The sequence below is a fragment of the Acinonyx jubatus genome, chromosome E1 (assembly GCF_027475565.1).
Source record: "Acinonyx jubatus isolate Ajub_Pintada_27869175 chromosome E1, VMU_Ajub_asm_v1.0, whole genome shotgun sequence".
Taxonomy (NCBI): domain Eukaryota; kingdom Metazoa; phylum Chordata; class Mammalia; order Carnivora; family Felidae; genus Acinonyx; species Acinonyx jubatus.
The window spans coordinates 59160620-59179585 of NC_069397.1; the positions used below are offsets into that span (position 1 = coordinate 59160620).

Here is an 18966-nt window from a genome sequence, read left to right on the forward strand (position 1 = left end):
CGGCCGGCCGGGGCTTAAAGGGGAAGGAGCGGCGGCGGCGGCGGCGGCGGCGGCGGCGGCGGCGGCGGCGGCGGCCGCCGCGGCGGGACGCGCCTGCACTGCGCCTGCGCGCCCGGAGCTGTCGCCCCGGCGATGCCGCCGCCGTCCTGCCCCGGCGGGGTCTCGCGGGACTGGCCCCGGGCGCGCGCACCTCCGCGGGCCAGGCTCCGGCCTTCGAGCGGGGAGCCTCGTGGGACTGTCCCGCCGCCTTCCTGGCCCGGGGGACCCGTGCGGACCTGCGGTCCCGGGGCATCGCCAGGAGGGTCCTCGCGGGGCTTCCCAGGCTGCCTGGCGGGCACTTGCAGGCATGACCTCGCCTAATTGCGAGCCGACCTCCGCCCTGCCAGGTAGCCGCGGCCTGGTTCACGGAGGACCCGACAGTCTTGTCCAGGAGGCAAACTGAGGCGTGTTCGAGGCCGCCTCCAAGATCCTGAGGGGAGGGTGGTCTGGCTTCACCCAACGCCCGAGACCCCACACCGAGCAACGGGCAGTCAGGCAGCCCAGGAGTGGGTGCGCCGTAAACAAGTGTGGAGTAGTTGGTGCACCAACTGCTCCTTTCCCGTTCCATCCACATCTGCCTGGAGCTCAGTTCACAGGAGTCCGTGGCTGCGCCTGCCTTTTCTCTAAGGACTTCTCGCTGCTGTTCAAAATTCCCAGAGAACGAGGCAACCCAGGGCAAGAGGGGAAATTGGAGGGATCCATCCCATTTCCACTTCCAAGTTCTGGATTTCCTTTCTCGTGTGTAGCGTCAGGAAGGGTGACTCACCCCGCCAGGCGGGTCAGTGGGACTCAGCTGGCAGAGGGAGGAGTGAGGGACAGGTGGCCGGGGCTTCACGGGAACTCGGTGCCACTGACGAAGGCCACTCGAGGAGGCCCCCAAAGCTGGGGGCAGAAGGGCACCACAGCACCCCCTGCCTGCCTCCAGTAACCTCTCTGAATCCCACAGTGCCTTGTCACCAGCGTTGCAGGTTTGGGCATGGTTGTCTTAATCCAAGCTGCTCTTTAAGGGCAGGGCGTGACATTGTACTGGGCTCCACTGGAATTTCACATACTCCAGGGCCTTGAGATTATTTATTTATTTTTTTATTTTTTATTTTTTAATTTTTATTTATTATTATTATTTTTTTTTATTTTTGGGACAGAGAGAGACAGAGTATGAACGGGGGAGGGGCAGAGAGAGAGGGAGACACAGAATCGGAAACAGGCTCCAGGCTCCGAGCCATCAGCCCAGAGCCTGACGCAGGGCTTGAACTCACGGACCGCAAGATCGTGACCTGGCTAAAGTCGGACGCTTAACCGACTGCGCCACCCAGGCGCCCCGAGATTATATTTTTAATCTTTACACCCATCTTGGAGCTCGAACTCACAACCCCAAGATTGCATGCTGTACTGACTGAGCGAGCCAGGTGCCCCAGGGGTGTGACTTAAGTCAACTCAATCCACAGAACAACAAAGGCTTGCCCCTGAGGATAAGAATGCAGTCCTGTGGGCTCCAGCTCCTCCAGCCTCCTCACCACCGGATGTCAGCCCCGTTCTCCTGGTCCCACTTGGCAGGGATGTGGGGTCTGAGCTACTGTTGGACCTTAAGAGCCAGTCCACGCAGCAGGGCCCTGGCAGGCCACATGGGGTTGACTTGGTGCCACCCAGCTCACGCCAGAACCACGATGCCATCAGGAAACACCGGTGATTGGCCTGGGGCTGGGGGTCACCATGGGTGGAAGCTTGCTGGCTAATCCCCATTCGTCTTCCCACACCCCTGACTCCCCAGTCCTCATGGGAGGGAGTCTGGCTGCCATTGACATGTGGGAGGTGACTGAGAGGCTGATTTATCAGTCATTCGCATTCTGCTCCTTCTCACCAAGTGAGCAAGGAGTCCCCTCCTCCTCCTCCCCACTGGGAACACACCCAGCCACCTCTTCTGTCTTGGAAGAGGGACAAGCAGGCATGGGGATGCACCCACCCAGGGCCATCAGAGAGGTCGGGAAGCGAATTGGGGCCCAACTCACCTGGAGGCCAGTGACAGTGTGGATGTCAGGGATGCTTCCCACAGAGATGGCCCTGGGCCCTGAGGTCAGCCCTCTGGCCATGGGATGGGGGTCAGCTCTACGGCCCTGGGAGGTCAATGCTCTGGGAGACAACCCAGACTCTTTGCTGCCCCCCTCCCAGACTCTTCAGGAATATGGGAGAGTATGTGGAAAAGTGTCCTGACCACCTGCAGAATAACCGATAGGGGGTTTGTTTGCATGTCTGGGAGAAGCCACCAAGGGAGAGGAGGTGCCCTGTTGAAACAATCAAGATAGCCAAGCCCCCAGCACCTGTACTAGGGTCCAGCTAAAGGCCCCAAGAGAGTGCGTGCTTGCTCCCACCTGTCAGAAGTCTGGCTGACTGCCACCCACGGTGCAGGACATCTGTCCCCCGGGAATAGCACGACAGCCTTGCCGGGGAGTGATACTGCAAAGGAACAGGCCCAGGTTTCAGCGTCTCTGCTGGTCCACGCGGCACCACCTTGACCAGCTTCCAGATCTGCCGCTAGGGGGCAGACGCTTAGACCTGGCTCTCTGGTCTGGCCTGGCCTGGCCTGGCCCTCTCTGGGCCTCAGTACATTGCTTCCTGCTGCAGCTGAATGCTGGCACCACCACCCCCACCCCACCCCCCATGTCCTCCAGCCCCACAGCCCCCCTCCAGGTTGAACCCTCCGTGGGCAGATCTTAGACCCCACTGGCTTCTTCTGGAGTTCAGCAGGCCCCAACCTGACACTTGGAGGAGGCCCCGGGCATATGGGATGTGGCTGGTGTCCAAACCCAGACTGACCTGCTGCCACTGGTGTCCAGGTAGGGAAATGGGCCCTCACCAGGGCCCTCCTAGGATGGACGTCTCCCTTCTCTGCCTGGCCAAGGGCTGCTGACCTGTTTGTTCTGGAGTCTGAGCCCAGTTGGACAGGGGTCAACCTGGTACAGGAAAGGACGGGCAGAGAGGAGCAGGGCAAAGGCCCCATCCGGGCAGGCAGGAGCCCAGGGCAGAGTTGCAGTTAGGAAACTGAGGCAGAAGCTGGGTCAAGCAGAGGGAGGTGGCTCTGCCACCAGGGCTCACCTGGCCCATTGGGCAAAGGACAGTAAATTCATTCCAGCCTCTACCCCATCTGGGGAGGCCCAGGGCGTGGTGGGTGTCAGAGCTAGCAGTGACGGGGGCCAGGAAGGTACGCCAGACTGACCTTCACCCACTGAGACCCCTGTCAAGGCTCCTGCTTGGACTCATTGCAGGACCGCAATGCTTCCCACCTGGCACTTGTGGGCCCCTGGCCCTTCAAGCCCGTCTGTCTCCCTGACCTGCTCTGACGCATGTACAACACGTCCCCGCTCCCCTCCACAGTGTGCTCCCGCTTACAACGGCTTCCCTGGACACCTGTCCCCACAGGACCCTCGGGGCCTCACCCGCCTCCGCAGCCTTCCTGCCCAGGCCACTCCCCTCCCTCAGGCTCATTTGCCCTTCCTGCTTCCCCACCTGTGGAACTTTGGCTTGATGGAGAACCACAGATGGAAGGCTCACGAGTCCTGCCTGCTGGAACCCAGCACATTCTTCGTGGGTCAGAGTAAAGCCTCCCTGCAAAGCTCGTCTGGACCCCTGCGCCTCCTCCTAGGCCGTGATGTGCCTCTTCCCCTCTTCAGACTCACCAGCTCACTTTCCTCAGGCCCACGGCATGGGGCGGGGGGTGGGGGGCAGCACTGCCCCTCGTCGTATTGGCCGGTGTCTAACACACAGCAGACGCCCAGTGAGACTGGCCTTGACTTGAAGGGATTAGCTGGGGACCAGCTTTGGTCCTGGGCAGGCCTGTGGCACCACCTCTTCTGAGAACATCTTTTTCCCAGGAGGAGGGTGCCAAGGTGCTGTCAGGGAAGGGGTGATTCTGGGCGCTCACTGCCCACCCCTGCAAACACAGGGCCTATGATGGGGCTCACACCTTAGGAGGGACCCACAGGCATTCCAGGCCCAGATGTATATACATCTACTAGTCCTGTTTCTCTGGAGAGCCCGACATACCTCCGCAGGGGGCTCCTTCCTCACCTGCCCCTGCCAGCGTGGGTTGAGACATGTGCCCCCTGCTACGCTGGGAGATGTGGAGGGTGCAGAGGCCGGTGCCCCTCCCAGAGCAGGGCCCGCCAAGCCCAGCCTTCAGTGCCGGCCTCTGGCCACAACCCTCGTGATGGGGGCCCAAAGCAGTACACTCTTCCCCAGAAGCTCCCTCCACCACTGCTGACTGGGAGACCCAGCCCCCCCACCCCCCGCCCGAGCCAGAATGCCGTGCAAAAATAGGGCTCCAGGACCTGTGGGCTGCTGATGGCCTCTGAGACTACACCCAACAAGGACCCTCTAGGGCAGCTGGGGCCTTCCCTCCACACGTGGTGACAGAGGTAGAATCAAGGCACTGACTTGGAAACCAATGTATTTAACCTAAAAGGTCAAGAGACAAGTGACAGGCTTGTAAGTTGGGTCAGGAATGGGAGACAGGGGCCTTAACGGTCGGGACTCTCGAAGAGCCCTTTCCTCAAATGCCAAACGGAGATAAGGGGCAGTGGTCCTGCTCCCTGGACTGAACCCTCTGTCCTTCTCACACGGAGGACGAGGCATCCCCCCAGTGGAGGTCGGGGAAGGAACAGGAGTGGGATGAAGTTCTCTCCTTGGCTGGGCCTTCACGGGAGTCGGGGGTGCGGGATGGGGGAGGGGGACTTGACCTTTGTACTCAGCAAGGGGCCAGGCCCCAAGCCAGCTGACCATGGGGAGTTCAGGCCTCCTGAGCTCCAGAAGAAGTGATCCTGACCCGGTGTGGGGGCAAAGGAAAGGTAGGCTGAGGTTGGAGAATCCAGCTCTGTTCTGGGGAGGAAGCCCTCAGTGACTGGAGATTCCCACTGGGAAGTGATGTGCCCCATCCCGGGTTACAACCCCAGCTGACCCCCGAGCTGACCAGAGTCGTGGGTGGCAGGCCCCTGCGGTGACACACTGAGGCCTGGGGCTAAGAACACACAGCCTCAGGGTTCCAGGCCCAGGAGGGAAGAGGAGGGCTGAGCAGCGCGGGCTTGTCCAGCACCTCAGTTCCTCTTGCCTGCCGGGGCCAGGCTGTGGGGCGGCAGCTTGGAGTGGCCGGAAGGGGCCAGCGAGGACCCTGGAGCAGACTCCAGCTTCACCTTGTCCAAGATGGTCTTCTTGATGGAGGCCGGCGAGACCTTCTCCTGGTCAGCCATGGACTGCAGCTCCCTGAGGAGACGGTGGGGAGGGTTAGGTCCGAGGCTCTGTCTCCCTCCTGAGCCCGACTGTCCCCCGGGGAAGACGAGCGCCTGCCTCCCCGGCTCTGCTGGACAGTCACGCCCACCTCGCGGCCTTCGCACCCACGGTTCCCTCCACCAGCCACCCCTCCGCCAGATGGCCATCTGCCTCCCTCACCCCTCCTTCAGATCAGCTCAGGGTCACCGGATCCACTAACAGCACCCAGACCCCAGCCCATCGTGCCCCAAGTGTGGGACGTGTGCCTCATCTGTATCCCCTGAAGGCTGGGGCGGGGGGGCTGCATCCCAGCTCTGCCGTCGTGTTGTGGCGCCTGGAGAAGTTCTGGGTTTCGGCCGTGGCCGGCAGGGATGTGAGAGGGATGCCTGTCCCTCCGGCAGATCCAGACTAGGGACAATGGCTCCAAGCCAAGATACTAACCCTGCCGCCCTCCTCTCTGATTTCCTTCCTGGTCTCACCGAGCCGGTGCCAGCGCACAGAGGCACATCCTGGGCCCGTCCTGCCGTCTAACTTGCTCAATCTCCCCAGGAGGAGGAGCTCGGGAGGAAGGTGTTGTCAGACCCCCAGGGATCCCCTCCGGTTCCCCCAGGCCTGCCTCCCCGGCTTGGACGCGATCCCCCCCGCCCCCCGGTCTGAGGGCCGCAGTGGGGAGACTGTGGGGAGCAGAGTGCAGGCGCCGAGGGCAGCCCGTCCTCACAGGACAACGGATGGTGAGGGGCACCGCCGCCAGGCCTCGATAAGCATCCGCTGAGCGATGGCTGAGCGCAGCATGTGGGGGCTCCTGTGCCGGGGCGCGCAGCCCTGAGTAGGTGGCGGCGGCGGCGGGGGCCCACCGTGTGCGGGTGCAGGAGGCCTCCACGGCGTTGATGAGGAGCGAACGGAAACGCCCGCTCTCCAGCACGTGCAGGGCATGGATGGTGGCCCCACCGGGAGAGCAGACGTTGTCCTTGAGCTGGCCAGGGTGCTTTTCCGAGTCCAGGAGCATCTTGGAGGCTCCCTGCAGCCAGAGAGACAGCTGGCTGCCGCGGGGGGCCCCCCTGCCCCCGGCCCCCCTGCACGTCCACTCTCCACCCACCCGCCTGGGGGCGACAGCATCGGGACTGGCAAGGAGTGGCCCCCAACAAAGCGTCAAAGAAAACACTGACCAGCAGAGCCTGGGCCCCGAGGCGGATGGCCAGGCGCCGCGGAAGCCCCATCTTCACGCCGCCGTCGGCCAGGGCCTCCAGGGCTGTGAACGCCTGCGGGGAGAAGGCACCTGAACCTCCGCCCTAGGCCTTTCCTCCTTCTCCTCCAGGCGACAGTGGGTCCAGCAGCTCTGCCCACGGCAACCGAGCAGGGAGGATGTGTCCTGAGGTCCCCGCACTGCCCACCGCCACCAGTTGCCACCCATCCCCATGCCTCACATAGGCTGGGCCGCTGCCACTGAGCCCCGTGACAGCATCGATTAGGTCCTCCTCCACCTCGGTGCAGAAGCCCACACTACTCATGAGCTGCTCCAGGAGCCTGCCGTCTTCCACCTGGGCGTGGGTGCCCGTGGCGTACACGGTGGCCCCCTCCCGCACCACGACAGGTGTATTGGTCATGCAGCGGATGACTTTAGGGGCTGGCCGGAATGCCGTCAGCTTCTGGAGGAGAAACCGGCTGTGGGTCCATCCCACCCAGCAGGGTGTGCCGGGCACGCGTGTGAACGCGCTCACGCAAGTAGCGTGTCCCCACTCTCCCCGGGGGCCGGGCCAGTGCGCCCGTTTCACAGCCAGAGCTCCTGACCACCGGGAAGCATCCGCCTCTACCCGCTCTGCAGATCCCACCGGCCTAGACCCACAGGCCCACCTTCTCGATGGAGCTGATGGTGACACCAGCCGCGCACGATACCACGATGTGCCGATCTTCAACGTCGGCGCCAATCTCGTCCAGGATGAAGGGGATGATGTGCGGCTTCACGGCCAGGAAGAGCACGTCACTGTGCCTCACGGTCTCCTTGTTGTGGGACGTCAGGTTCACGCCCATCTTCTGCGGGGAGTGCAGACGTGGGCTCAGCCTGCCCCGCCCCCCCCCAGTGTCCTCCCCAAGCCCCACGTAGAGAACAGCACAGACGCTGCTGAGAATGTAGACGGCCAGGGTCGAGGGCTCAGGGTGTGGAGCTCTGCCGGCCCCCAGCCGCCCTTCCCGCCCCAAAGTGGAAGAAGCACTCGGCCCCGGAACAGGTCCCCTGTGCAAACAGAAGAGGGGTGCCGCATCCCTGCCACAGCCCTGACCCACCCTGCCTCGGGCTGCCATCCCCCAGGTGTCCGGGTGGGAAGTCTCGAGCCTGGAGCCCACCCCACCCTTGGATCTGGAGCCAACGTATTCAGTCCCCAGATGTGTCTGACCTGGCCCCCACCCTCTGGCCCCCCCAGTCCCTGTGGAGGCCCCTTGGCGAACCCCTTTCCAGACCAGCACACCCTCCCCACCAGCGACACCTGGGTCCCAAGAGCTAAGCAAGAGGGGCTATCAGCAGGCCAGGAGGCAGGGTCTGTGGCATGCTCCCCCCAAGGCTCTTCTCTCATGAGCGGGGGAGGGGGGCGGGGGGGTTGTGGTGGCATGGTGTCTCCCGCGGGGACCTCCACCCCTGGCCCTTAGGGTCAAGGCTATCACACACTCTCCCCAGACACACTGACTAGCCCCTTCAGCGACTGCCTCCCTGACCCCCTCCACCCTGCACCTACCCTGAGGGCAGAAACTGTGGCCAGGTCCATGTCTGGGGAGCTGGCCATTATCTTGTGGGCAGCCAGGATGCCTGCGGGGAACAGAGTTCCTTCCTCAAGGCCTGGCCCGGCCTCCCTCCCTCACATTCCCAGGAAGGAAAGTGGAAATCCCACCGCTCAGAGTAAAACAGCAATCCCTGAGCCACCCCAGACACCCCAAGGCTGCCACTTCCCACAGGACTCAAACCCCTGCCTTCACCCGCCCCCTGCACAAGGGGCCCTCCCGGCTGAGGAGCCTACCTGCTGCTGTGAAGCCCTTGGCCAAGGCGAAGGCCAGCTGGCCCGCCCCGATAAAGCCCACGCTCATGCTGGACGCAGGCCCCGCCCACAGCCCTCGCAGCTGGCACCGGATACGCAGGGGCAGCTGCGGGGCGAGATGGGGCAGGATCCAGAGCAAGAAGTTAGGTGTGCAGTGCCAGGCTTGGCCACTGGGCCGCTGGCCCTGCGCCCATTCCCCTCCCCACCCCTCCATCCCAGCTGGTCCAACTTTCCCCTCTGCTGCCCGGCAGCCCCGACGTGGTAACTGCTCCAGTCTCCCTGCCCACGGTGCCGTTTCCGACCTGCTCCCGCGGGTCTCGGACCAAGGAGACAGGGAGGGGCGCGCCGACCTCCGGAAGGGGTCGGAGAGGGGCGGGGGGCGACGGATCGGGCCCGGCAGCTCCCCACGTCCGAGCTACCCCTCCCCTTCCTCGAGCCGGTGTGCGGATGCGCAGCCCCTCCCTGCACCGCCGCCCCCGCAGGACCCCAGCCCGGCGCGCGCTCACCCAGTTACCCCGCACAGGTCTCCCGGCTCCCCAGAACCGCGCCCGCCACGCGGCACCCGGGCCCCGCCGGCCCCGCCTCCGCAGCTGCAGCCAATCGGCAGCGCGGCCGCCAGACGCCGGCCAATCGAGGGGCGCGGGAGGCGCCGAGGGGCGGTTGCATCAGCCGCTTGCCCCGCGCCCCCGCCCCCGCCCACCCCGCGAGGTCCCAGCGCGCCGGGTCTGCGCGCCCCCGATTGCGCGTGGGGCCTGGGGCGCCGGGACCGTCCGGCCGGAAGCTCTGCACGCGGGGCCTGGGTGGACCACGCGAGCTCGGGCACGCCAGGCTGGTGTCCTAGTGGCGCGGCGGCTGATCGCTGCTACTGGATCATCCTGTTTGGAGACGCCCAACCGTGTAACAGTTTTGCTTGTTTGCTTAGGGATTTTTTTTGTCCTGGTTTTTGTTTTTTGTTGTTTTTTGTTTTGTGGGAGAGTTGAAAACAATTTGCAAGATGGAAACATTTAAAGCATACAATTTTGATAGTGTATTTTGTCGCTTTAAAATATTTTTATCGTAGGGGCGCTTGGTTAAGCGTCTGACTATGGCTCAGGTCATGGTCTCGCGGTTTGTGGGTTCGAGGCCGGTATCAGGCTCTCTGCTGGCAACCCAGAGCCCGCTTCTGATCCACTGTCCCCCCTCTCTTTGCCCCTCCCCTGCTCATTCTCTCTCTCTCTCTCTCTCAAAATAAATAAACTTAAAAAAAAAAGGGTAAAAATTTCTCTATGTACCAAGAGGCTTGGAAACTGGAAAGGATAGCCTAAGCCTTTTTGAGCTCTTAAAATTAAGGGGCACCTGGGAGGTCTAGGTCAATCCCCTTTGACATCCAGACCCTCTTCTTCCCAACTGGGGTTTTCTCTGGGAGTCTTCTCTAGGGCTCTGGGGTGACAGAAGCCGTAGACCAGTTACCATGTAAACCGCTCCAAACAGGTGCTTCGGGTGGGTGGTGATAAACCAGTAAATAGAAGATGAGATCCCATAGTGTTCGCCCAGCTCCCATGGAGCACCCCCATGTCTCCTGACATCTGGTCACCTGAAATCCTGACATCTTTGGCCCTGCATTTGGAAGAACGAGTCATTCTTCCCCTGAGGACTCGCTCAGAACTCATCCGAGTTGAGTTTGCATTTGGGTTTCAGGATAGTCCAGGGTCTTAGCAGTAGAGTTAAGGGCAAAGTAAGAAGTCATCATCGTTGGGGCGTCTGGGTGGCTCAGTCGGGTGAGCGTCCGACTCTTGATATCAGCTCAGGTCATGATCCTAGGGATTGAGCCCCACATCAGGTTCCCCACTGAGCATGGAGCCTGCCTAAGATTCTCTCTCTCCCTCTCTCTGTCTCTGCCCCCCTCCCCAGCTTTCTCTCCCTCTAAAAAAAATGAACGAATAGAAGAAGTTATAATCATTGACAATCCGTCCTTGCCCCCAGCCCCGGGGAAGGGGTGAGCTGCTCTATTTTTTCAGTTCTGTGTCTTCAATGGTGACAGATTGCTCTAAAACCTGATTTCAGCATTACCCGATGTCGTGCCTCGGAAGCAGGGCTGTGAGCTCTTGTTGACAGAGCGATGACTGACGATAACGCCACCAGACCACTGTGTGCCGACCGTGTGTGCGAGGTGGACTTCCTGGCCTCCTCCGCACGCCTGCATCTGGGCATTTAGCCCTCACCCTCTGAGGGAGGGGCCGTCGTAAGGAGCCCTTCCCCAGTCGGCGCCCCCAGGCTCCATGCCCACCACACCTCTGACCCCCTGGAACCCCTACCTCAGGACCCACGTGCCCCTGACTCCCACCCACCGACATCTGCCCCTTGAGCCCACTCCTCTTGTCCCCCGTGGACTGTCTGGGGGTGGCCCAGACTCAAACCCATACACAGAAAACCCAGCAGTCCCGCTGAGTTTTGCCTGACTGTATAATCAAAGGACAGAACCCCCTCCTTTGGAAAGTACTGTTTTTCAAGTGATAAAAACAAATAACTCCCTCCTCCAAACTGAGAAAGTCCTCTTGCCCCGGGGGTGACTCTTGGGAGAACATCCCAAGGCTCCTCCTGGGGGACCCCGCCATGCTTATGCTGAGTCCTGGATCCCTCCCCGCCTCTGTCTCCCTCTCAGGACCTTTGCAATTGAGGGTGGGTGGTGCCCTGGGGGCACAAGGCCCCTGGGCACTGAGGAGATTGGGGAGTTGGCGACAGATGACCATTTCTGAAGTGTGGCTAGAAAAGGAGGGAAGACTGGTCGGTGTCCAGGCCTCCCTGTGGGCCAGGAAGGACGTGGCCCCCATGTTCCTTTGTCACCTGGAGATGTACCCTAGAGGGTACCATCTAGCCCCCACTCTCCCTCACTCTCCCTCAGCCCGTGGGGGCCGTCAGGACACTCCAGGACACAGAGGCTCCTGGCCCCTTTGAGGATCTCCGATGAGCCCTAACACCCGCCCCTCCAGGTGAAGGACCCCTGTCCTGTCAGCCGCCTGTCTCACACTCTGCCTGGCGCCAGCGCAAGGGAACCCTGGGAAGCCCGCCTAAAAGCTGCTCGGGCTCAGCTGCCCCGGCACAGCGGCCCCTCTGCCCAAGGTGTGCCCCTGGCAGCCCCTGGCAGCGGTGTGGGCGGTGTGACCCGGAGCCCCACCGGGAGGGGGGAGACGATCTTGGCGGCACCCTCACCCCTCCCACTGCCCACTGAGGAGGAGGACACTGCCTGTTTCTTCCCTAAGAGGCTGTCCCCCGGCCACGTCCTCCCTCAGTCAAGCTTAGTTTCAGCCCTTCTTCCGACTCACGTTGGAGGGATGGCCCAGGAGGTGCCCTTGGCCATTGTCCCCTGGGCAGAGACTGCTAACCAGAGCCAGGATGCGGGTCAACATTGGCGTTTATTTCCTGCTCGAGGCCCTAGACCCTTCGCTGGGCTAAGGGGCTACTGTACTCTGGGGTGGCCCCGTCTGGGCTCTTGAGCAGGAGAAGCTGGCTAAAGCGTGGAGGGTGACAGTCCCGATGGGCTCTGGTGGTCAGCGGCCAGGTGAACGGATACTTGAGTGGAGGTCATGGGCCTGGGAGTACCAGGGAGGGACCCGGGGCCCAGGCGCTGTGGCCGAGGGGCTGGGCCCTCCCCCAGCGGTTCCAGACTAGCCTCCCTGGGCACCCCCCCCGCCCCACAAGCTCTGCAGAAGCTGATTCCCAGGGCTGATGGTGAGCGCCTGGCGGGCACTCCCTCCCTGGGTGGGGACCCACCTCCCCGCCCCCCGCCCCCCAGCATTCTGTGCTCATTGTGGTGCCTCCGAGGCTGCCTTGTGTGACCACACCGTGGCCCTTGTCCTTGTTATAACCGCGTGGAGGTGGGCAAGGTGGGGCCCCAAGTCCTGGCTCCTTCTCTTTGAGCTGGTGCACACTGACTCCCCAGCAGGGCCCTGCTGAGACAGCCTCCTTCCAGGGCTCTGGGGACCCTTCCCTCAAGTCTACAGGAGCCAGGTCCCCTTGTCCCTCTGCTGGTCCAGCTCTGACCCTCTCCTGGGCTCCTTTCCATCCCCTTCCCAGACCTGCAGGAATTGTCCCCTTTCCAACTCTGCTTAGGTCACACAGCCTGAGTGTGATCTCCAGACGCTGACGTGCACGTGAGGCTGCCTCCAAAATCCTAGCCTCAGTGTCCCCATCTCTAAAGTGGGTCACCACAGCGCCTACTTCAAAGGCTTCTTGTGTTACAGTGGGTAGCACTGAGCCAGGGAAAGCCAGGAAATGGAGAGAGGGAGACAGGGAGACAGATGGAGATAGAAAGAGACAGAGAGGGCTGGGAGCTATCTCGGGGAGGATGCTCGCCTATGTCCTGCTCAGGGCTGCCAGCCCGTCTGTCTTCCCTCCCGCCTCCCCAAGCCTAGCTGCGGAGCACTGCCCGAGGTCCAGGAGCACCTGTCCTGCCTGCCTCCCTCCAGCCGGCTCCTCGGGGGTCTGGGTTCACCCGGGCCACCCCCCGAGGTGCCGGGAGTCCCCGGGGAGCACAGGTGGGTGGACTGCTGCCCACAGGGCTACAGGGGGGGCACGAAGCGGATCCTCTGGGAGTAGGCGAGGTCGGCGACGTAGAGGAGCAGGTTGACGTAGGTGAAGGTGGCCACCACCAGCTGGCTGTCCCAGAAGCAGCCGCCTCTGGGGCAGTCAGGGGGCCGTCCGGGCTCACCGTACTTGGGGTCGAAACAGAAGACGGGCCAGATGACCGCGGCACTGAGGTAGAGGAGCACGGCCAGGAAGGTGTAGACCACCACCAGACGGTCGAAGGGGCAGCCCAGGCCCCCCGTGTGGCCCGTCACGCTCAGGACCACCACGGCCACTGTGGCCAGGAAGCACAGGCTGTAGACGGCCACGCACCACTGGGTGGCCACGTAGCGCCCGTAGCGGCTGTCGTAGACCAGTGCCCCAAAGATGATGCAGGCCACGAAGGCCTGGACGATCTTGAGGAGCCCTGACACCGTGGCCATGTAGCTGGCCACCTGGCCCGGCCGGGCCCGGGTCAGGGCTACCTCCGCGGCGTAGGCCAGGAAGAGGAGCCCGGCGAAGACGCTGGCTGCCAGGCGGAAGTCCCGGGCGGCGCAGCCCGCGGGCTCGGGCGGGCACTCCAGCCGGGTGAAGTACAGCGGGTAGATGACGGCGGCCGTGGCCGACAGCAACGTGGCCAGCATGGCGAAGGCCGCCGTGAAGTTGCCCCAGGAGAGGTGCAGGCAGCTGTGGAGCCGGGTGAACTCACAGGCCACCACGAGGCCCGAGAGGGCAAAGCAGAAGCCCCAAGCGGCCACGCAGAAGGTGCCCTGGACGCCCGCGAAGCCGCCCCGGTGGGCCACCAAGCTGAAGGTGGTGCAGCCAAAGGCCAGCTGCAGTACGCGGGCTGTGCCCACGGGGGACGTCACAGCGCCGAGGTGCAGGTACCCGCCCCCGGGGGGCTCCATGGTGCTGCCCATCTGGCCGGCCACGTCGTCCTCGCCTCGCACAGTGCCCGCTGGCGCTGGGGTCCCTGCGGGGCTGCGGCCCCTGTGTCTCCTCGGGCAGCCGTGACAGGTGCCGGCAGCCTGCAGCAGCCGTGACGCCGCCGCCGCCGCGGCCGCCTTGACATTGCCGCAGGACAGCCTCGCTGCTGCCCGTGTGGGGCGGGCCAAGGCTCCCCCCGCCCCCCCCTCCAGCACTATAAATAGGTGGTCACGATTTGAGCCCCGGAATAGCAGCCCGGGCGTGCCCGTCCCCATCCCAGAGGGTCATCTGACCCCTGCGTCCCCGCCAAGCCCCCGCTAGCACCGTCCGTTAACTCCTTGGCTGCTGGCACTGCCCTGCCTCCGGAGCACCTGCGTCTGTCTGTCGGTCAGCTGGCTCCAGGGCCCGCGGGGGAGGGGAGGGAGGAGGGCAGAGCCGAGAGCGGAGGTGGGCTTGGAAGCCTCCGGGACCACCTGCTGGGGAGGATCTCCGGGAGGCAGGACCACAACTCAGAGGGAGGAGGGGCGGGGGCGGGGCGTTGGGGGCGGGGGCTCCGCGGGCTGCCCCCCCTCCCCTCGCCCCCCCTCCCCTCGCCCCCCCCCCCCCCCCCCCCGCCCCGCGTCCCCCTGGAGGGAGGCTTGGCTCAGAGCTGAAGTGGTGTCAGGGCGGACCCTGCTGAGAGTGTCCCTGGGCTCCTACTCAGCCTGATCTCCTGGAGGTGCTGGGGCTGACCCTGGCGCAGAGTTTTAGTTACATTTGGGGGTTCATCACGGAGCTCCTTGCTTGTCCTTCCTCAACCTGTAAACTAGAGAAAACTCAGCTCTCCCATTTTGGGGCAGAAGTATTAATAATGTGTGAAATGCTTTTGAAGATGGAAAACAACTTTCCAACTGTAAAAGTAGTACCTTGCAGGCCCAGTCAATACAGGAAAAGACAAAGAAAAATCGCCCGTAATTCTGTTGCCTGACCATGAACGTCTCCTGTATGTGTGCCTACTTCTCTTGACTTTTCATTTAGAAAATGATAAAATTTGGGGCGCCTGGGGGACTCAGTCAGTTGAGCGTCCAACTTCCGCTCAGGTCACGATCTTGCGGTTCACAAGTTCGAGCCCCGCATCAGGTTCTGGGCAGACAGCTCACAGGCTGGAGCCTGCTTCGGACTGTGTGTCTCCCTCTTCTCTCTGCCCCTCCTCCGCTCATGCTCTGTCTCTCTCTCTCTCTCTCTCTCTCAAAAATAAATAAAAACACTAAAAAAATTTCAAATTTATGGAAGAATTGCAAGACAACACAATGAACACTCAGACACCTAGATTCAAGAATTGTTAATATTTTGCCCTATTTGTTCTCTTTCCCCACACCAATAATAATTATTGATATTGACTAATTCTGCAGATATGACAATTTGCCCCAGACACTTCCATGGGCTTCTCCTATGAACAAGGCCATTCTCCCATAGAACCTGAACACAAGGGGATTTAAGAATGATCACTTCACACACGGTCCTTATTCCATCTTCCCCCCGTATCCCAAAATACACTTAAAATCTTTTAAAATGTTTGCACCAGGATCTGGTGGGGATTATGCATTGCAGTGGTCTCTCGTGTCTCCCAGTTATTCTGGGATAGTGTCCATTTCCTGCCCCACCCCCACATTTTATTATTTCTTTATTTACGTACTTTTTATTGTTCAAAAAAAAATTTTTTTTTGGTGAAAGAGAAATTGAGAGTGAGTTGGGGAGGGGCAGAGACAGAGGGAGAGAGAGAGAATCCCAAGCAGGCTCCACACTGTCAGCACAGAGCCTGACTCAGGGCTCAAACCCACGAACCGTGAGATCATGACCCAAGCGGAAATCAGGAGTTGGACGCTCGACTCGCTGAGCCACCCTGGGTACCCCTGACACCATCTTTTTGAAGATTCCGGGCCAGTGGTTTTATAGACTGTCTTTCAACGTGTATTGGCTGTTTCCTCGCGGTTATAGATTCTGCTAAATGCTCTTGGCAGGAAAACCACAGGGAGACGCGCGTGGCCTCAGGGTGCCTATTGAGAGAATGGTGACGGGATGAGTCCAGAGCGGGAGGCCTGGCTGTCGCTGGGGTGGTGTCCCCAGCACGGGTCTCCGTGGCCCCCGCAGTCCTCCCAGGCTCTCAGCAGCCTCTGGAGTCTCTTGTGGGCAGCGTTCTCCGTGAACACACACCCCCTTTACAAGTAGACCCGTAGCGGTCCTCTGACCTGATGTGCCTGTTTATGATTTTTCTGGAAGAGTTAATATTATCATGAAAGAAAGGATTCGTGTTGGTTTGCAGGTCGTGAGTCCTCCGAGACGGTGTCTGGATGCTGCAGGCTCGGGGAGGAAGGCCTCGCAAGGTAAACCTTCCAGTCCACTGACACTCAGTAGGAAGGCGACCCCGCGTGAGCCTTTGGGAAGGGTTCTGCTTCGTCCCTCCCAGGTGTCCGCCACGTGCTCTGCTGACCCGGGACCAGGGAGCAAGGGGACATGGGCCTCCGGCTTGGGAGTGCAGGGAAGATGGGTCAGCTCCCACCGCCCTGCGACCCCAGGGAGCTGGAAGGAAATCCTCTGCTCGGAACAGCTTCATTTACCACAAGCGGACCATGGTTTAGCCAAAGTTCATGGCTCAGCAAGTGGTAACAGTGAACCAAGCTGCGTTCCTCAACCGCTCAATCGGTGGCTGGGGCACAACCCCCCACACCCTAACCGAAGGGGTCTAGCTTGTCGCACGCGAAACCCTGAACATTTTGGGAAGACCAGGTTCGGCGTGGCCAGCGCCGTGGGGCGGCCCTGGGCGCTCAGGGACGGCCAGCACACCTGTGCGGGCGGCAGGCAGCCTCCCAGGCACCCTGTGGCAGGTGCGGTGAGTGAGGGGGCACCGCTGTGGGCTTCGGCAGAAGTCGACTCCCTTCCTGAAGACCGGACACCGCACAGACCTTGCTGGGGTTTCCAGCTGCCAGCACGGAGATGCCTGGAAATCAGGCCAAAATGCAACGAGAGATGCTGGAGAGGGACAGGCATGGCAGCAGCGAGAGTGTCCCGGCAGGCTGGGACATGGCCTGATAGTGGCCATGGAGTCCAAGTAGGGCAGCATCCCAGGGCCAGCGTCCATGGCTGTCCCACGTCCCCCCGCCCCTGCGGTCCCCTGGCCCTGCAGAGCACGGGGGGCCTCAGTGGCCCTGCCCAGGAGAGAGCTGTGACCGGTGTGGCCTGGCCAGGGGCCTGGACGGAGCAGCAGGCGCTGTGTCTGAGCCTGGGTGAAGCCCCTTCTGGCCACTTAGTCCCCCATTTCCCTAGCTCCCTGCGGGTGGAGCCCGGCCCTGAGTTCTCTGTGCAGGCGGGCCTGAAGCACAGGCAGAGGCAGAAGAAGCAGGGTGGGGGGTCTGCTCAGGGGCAGCCCCCGTGCCTGGGCCCTGCAAGCCTCCCCTTGCCAGTTCTTAACCGCTCCCTGCCCGGAGGGGCCTACAGAGCTGGAGAGATCACAGCAAAATCGGCTTCCTTTGCTTTGCAGTCGGGCTCTGCTGCCCACAGCGGGAGATTCGGTCCGCGTGGCCACGCCGGGGAACAGAGGCCAGGCTGGGTGGCTGCTTCGTGGCTGGGACGGTAGCCGGGACCCCTGGGAGCCTGACATGGGACACGTTCCAAATTCCAGACACAGACTCCCCAACTGCTTGGCGCAAGGCTGCTTGATGGTGATGTCTTCTGTTCTCAAGCCTCCACTCGTCACAATTAAAAAAACACCGAGAGGGCGCCTGGGTGGCTCAGTCGGTTGAGTATCTGACTTCAGCTCAGGTCATGATCTCGTGGTTCATGAGTTTGAGCCCCGCGTCAGGGTCCGTGCTGACAGCTCAGAGCCTGGAACCTGCTTCACACTCTGTGTCTCCCTCTCTCTCTGCCCCTTTCCTGCTCATGCTCTGTCTCTATCTCTCAAAAATAAATAAACATTAAAAAAAAAAAAACACTGAGAATCTAGCTTCTTGTAGTGCGGAAATAGCGACTAAATGTTCAGTGAATTTAGCCTTTTTTGGGGGGTCAGTGAAGGCCCCTCTGAAGAGGGGACAACTAGGCTGTGAGCTGAGTGATGCCACGAGCACGTGTCCACACGACAGAAAGGCAGGGGTGGCTGCTGTGTGTGCTCAGGGGACACGGGGGCTTGGTAGCTGGAATTTGGGCACGAGGGCCGGTGGTGGGGGCAGGACAGCTGGGAGGGAGGCTCTGGAGGTCCCAGCCACTCTGATGGCAGCCACGGGGAGCATCCATGTGCACATCTTGCCCGTGCTGTTGGATATTTTGGCTTTTTTTTTTTTTTTTTTTACATTTCTATTTATTTGTGAAAGAGAGACAGAGACAGAGTGTGAGCGGGAGAGGGGCAGAGAGAGGGAGACAGAGAGTCTGAAGCTCAGAGCCCCACGTGGGACTTGAACCCACGAACTGTGAGATCATGACCTGAGCCGAAGTCGGACGCTTCACCCGCTGAGCCACCCAGGCGCCCCGGATCTTTTGGCTTTTTTTGAAGTGCGGAGTTGAAGCTCCAGGCTTCAGGTCCCGGGCAGCAAAGCTTATGCTCTGGTCATCACGTACCGGAAAGCTGGGCCATGGGTTTGGAGTGAACGTTCTGAGCACTTTTTTGATCAACTTTTTACATCTTAGAGCAGTCGCAGGATCGCAGCAAAACTGCCAGGAAGGTCCAGAGCTTGTCCGCGTGCCCGCCCCTCGCGCACAGCCTGCCCACGTACCCGCCACGGTGCTGTCGGAAGCCTCGTGCAGGGACGTTTCGCCTGCTCATCCCTCCCCCACCCCGGCAGCCCTGGATCCTTGTCCTGTCCCCACAGCTCTGCCTTTTCCCAGGGTGCCTGGCACTTGGAGTCACACAGCCTGGAGCCTTTGCAGACCAGCTTCTTTCACTCGGTAAGACCTGGCTCGGTAGCACATTGCTTTTTAGTGCTGAGTAATAGTCTGTCGTTTGGATGGACCACAGGTTATTCAAGAATCGGATACTCAACCGAATGAGCCCCCCAGGCGCCCCTGGTCTTTTTTTTTTTTTTTTTTTAGGTAGGCTCCACACCCAATGCGGGGCTTGAACTCACAACCCTGATGTCAAGACAAGAGTCAGTCGTGTGATCTATCGACTGAGCCAGCCAGGAACCCCCACCCCCCCGTCTTTAAAGTATGT

The 18966-nt window shown here is 61.5% G+C and overlaps 2 protein-coding genes across 2 annotated transcripts; both read right to left on the minus strand.

Moving 5' to 3' along the window:
- Positions 1-4463: 4463 nt before the first annotated feature.
- Positions 4464-8946, minus strand: PYCR1 (pyrroline-5-carboxylate reductase 1). Its single transcript, XM_027052294.2, has 8 exons — positions 8825-8946; positions 8301-8424; positions 8022-8092; positions 7147-7326; positions 6720-6941; positions 6462-6554; positions 6150-6313; positions 4464-5289 (listed from the first exon to the last, which is right to left on the minus strand). Exons 2-8 carry the CDS (start codon positions 8365-8367, stop codon positions 5124-5126), a joined length of 963 nt encoding a protein of 320 aa, XP_026908095.1. The 5' UTR covers positions 8368-8424; positions 8825-8946; the 3' UTR covers positions 4464-5123.
- A 2745-nt stretch (positions 8947-11691) lies between these two features.
- Positions 11692-13993, minus strand: MYADML2 (myeloid associated differentiation marker like 2). Its single transcript, XM_027052301.2, has one exon. It carries the CDS (start codon positions 13778-13780, stop codon positions 12857-12859), a length of 924 nt encoding a protein of 307 aa, XP_026908102.1. The 5' UTR covers positions 13781-13993; the 3' UTR covers positions 11692-12856.
- Positions 13994-18966: the final 4973 nt, after the last annotated feature.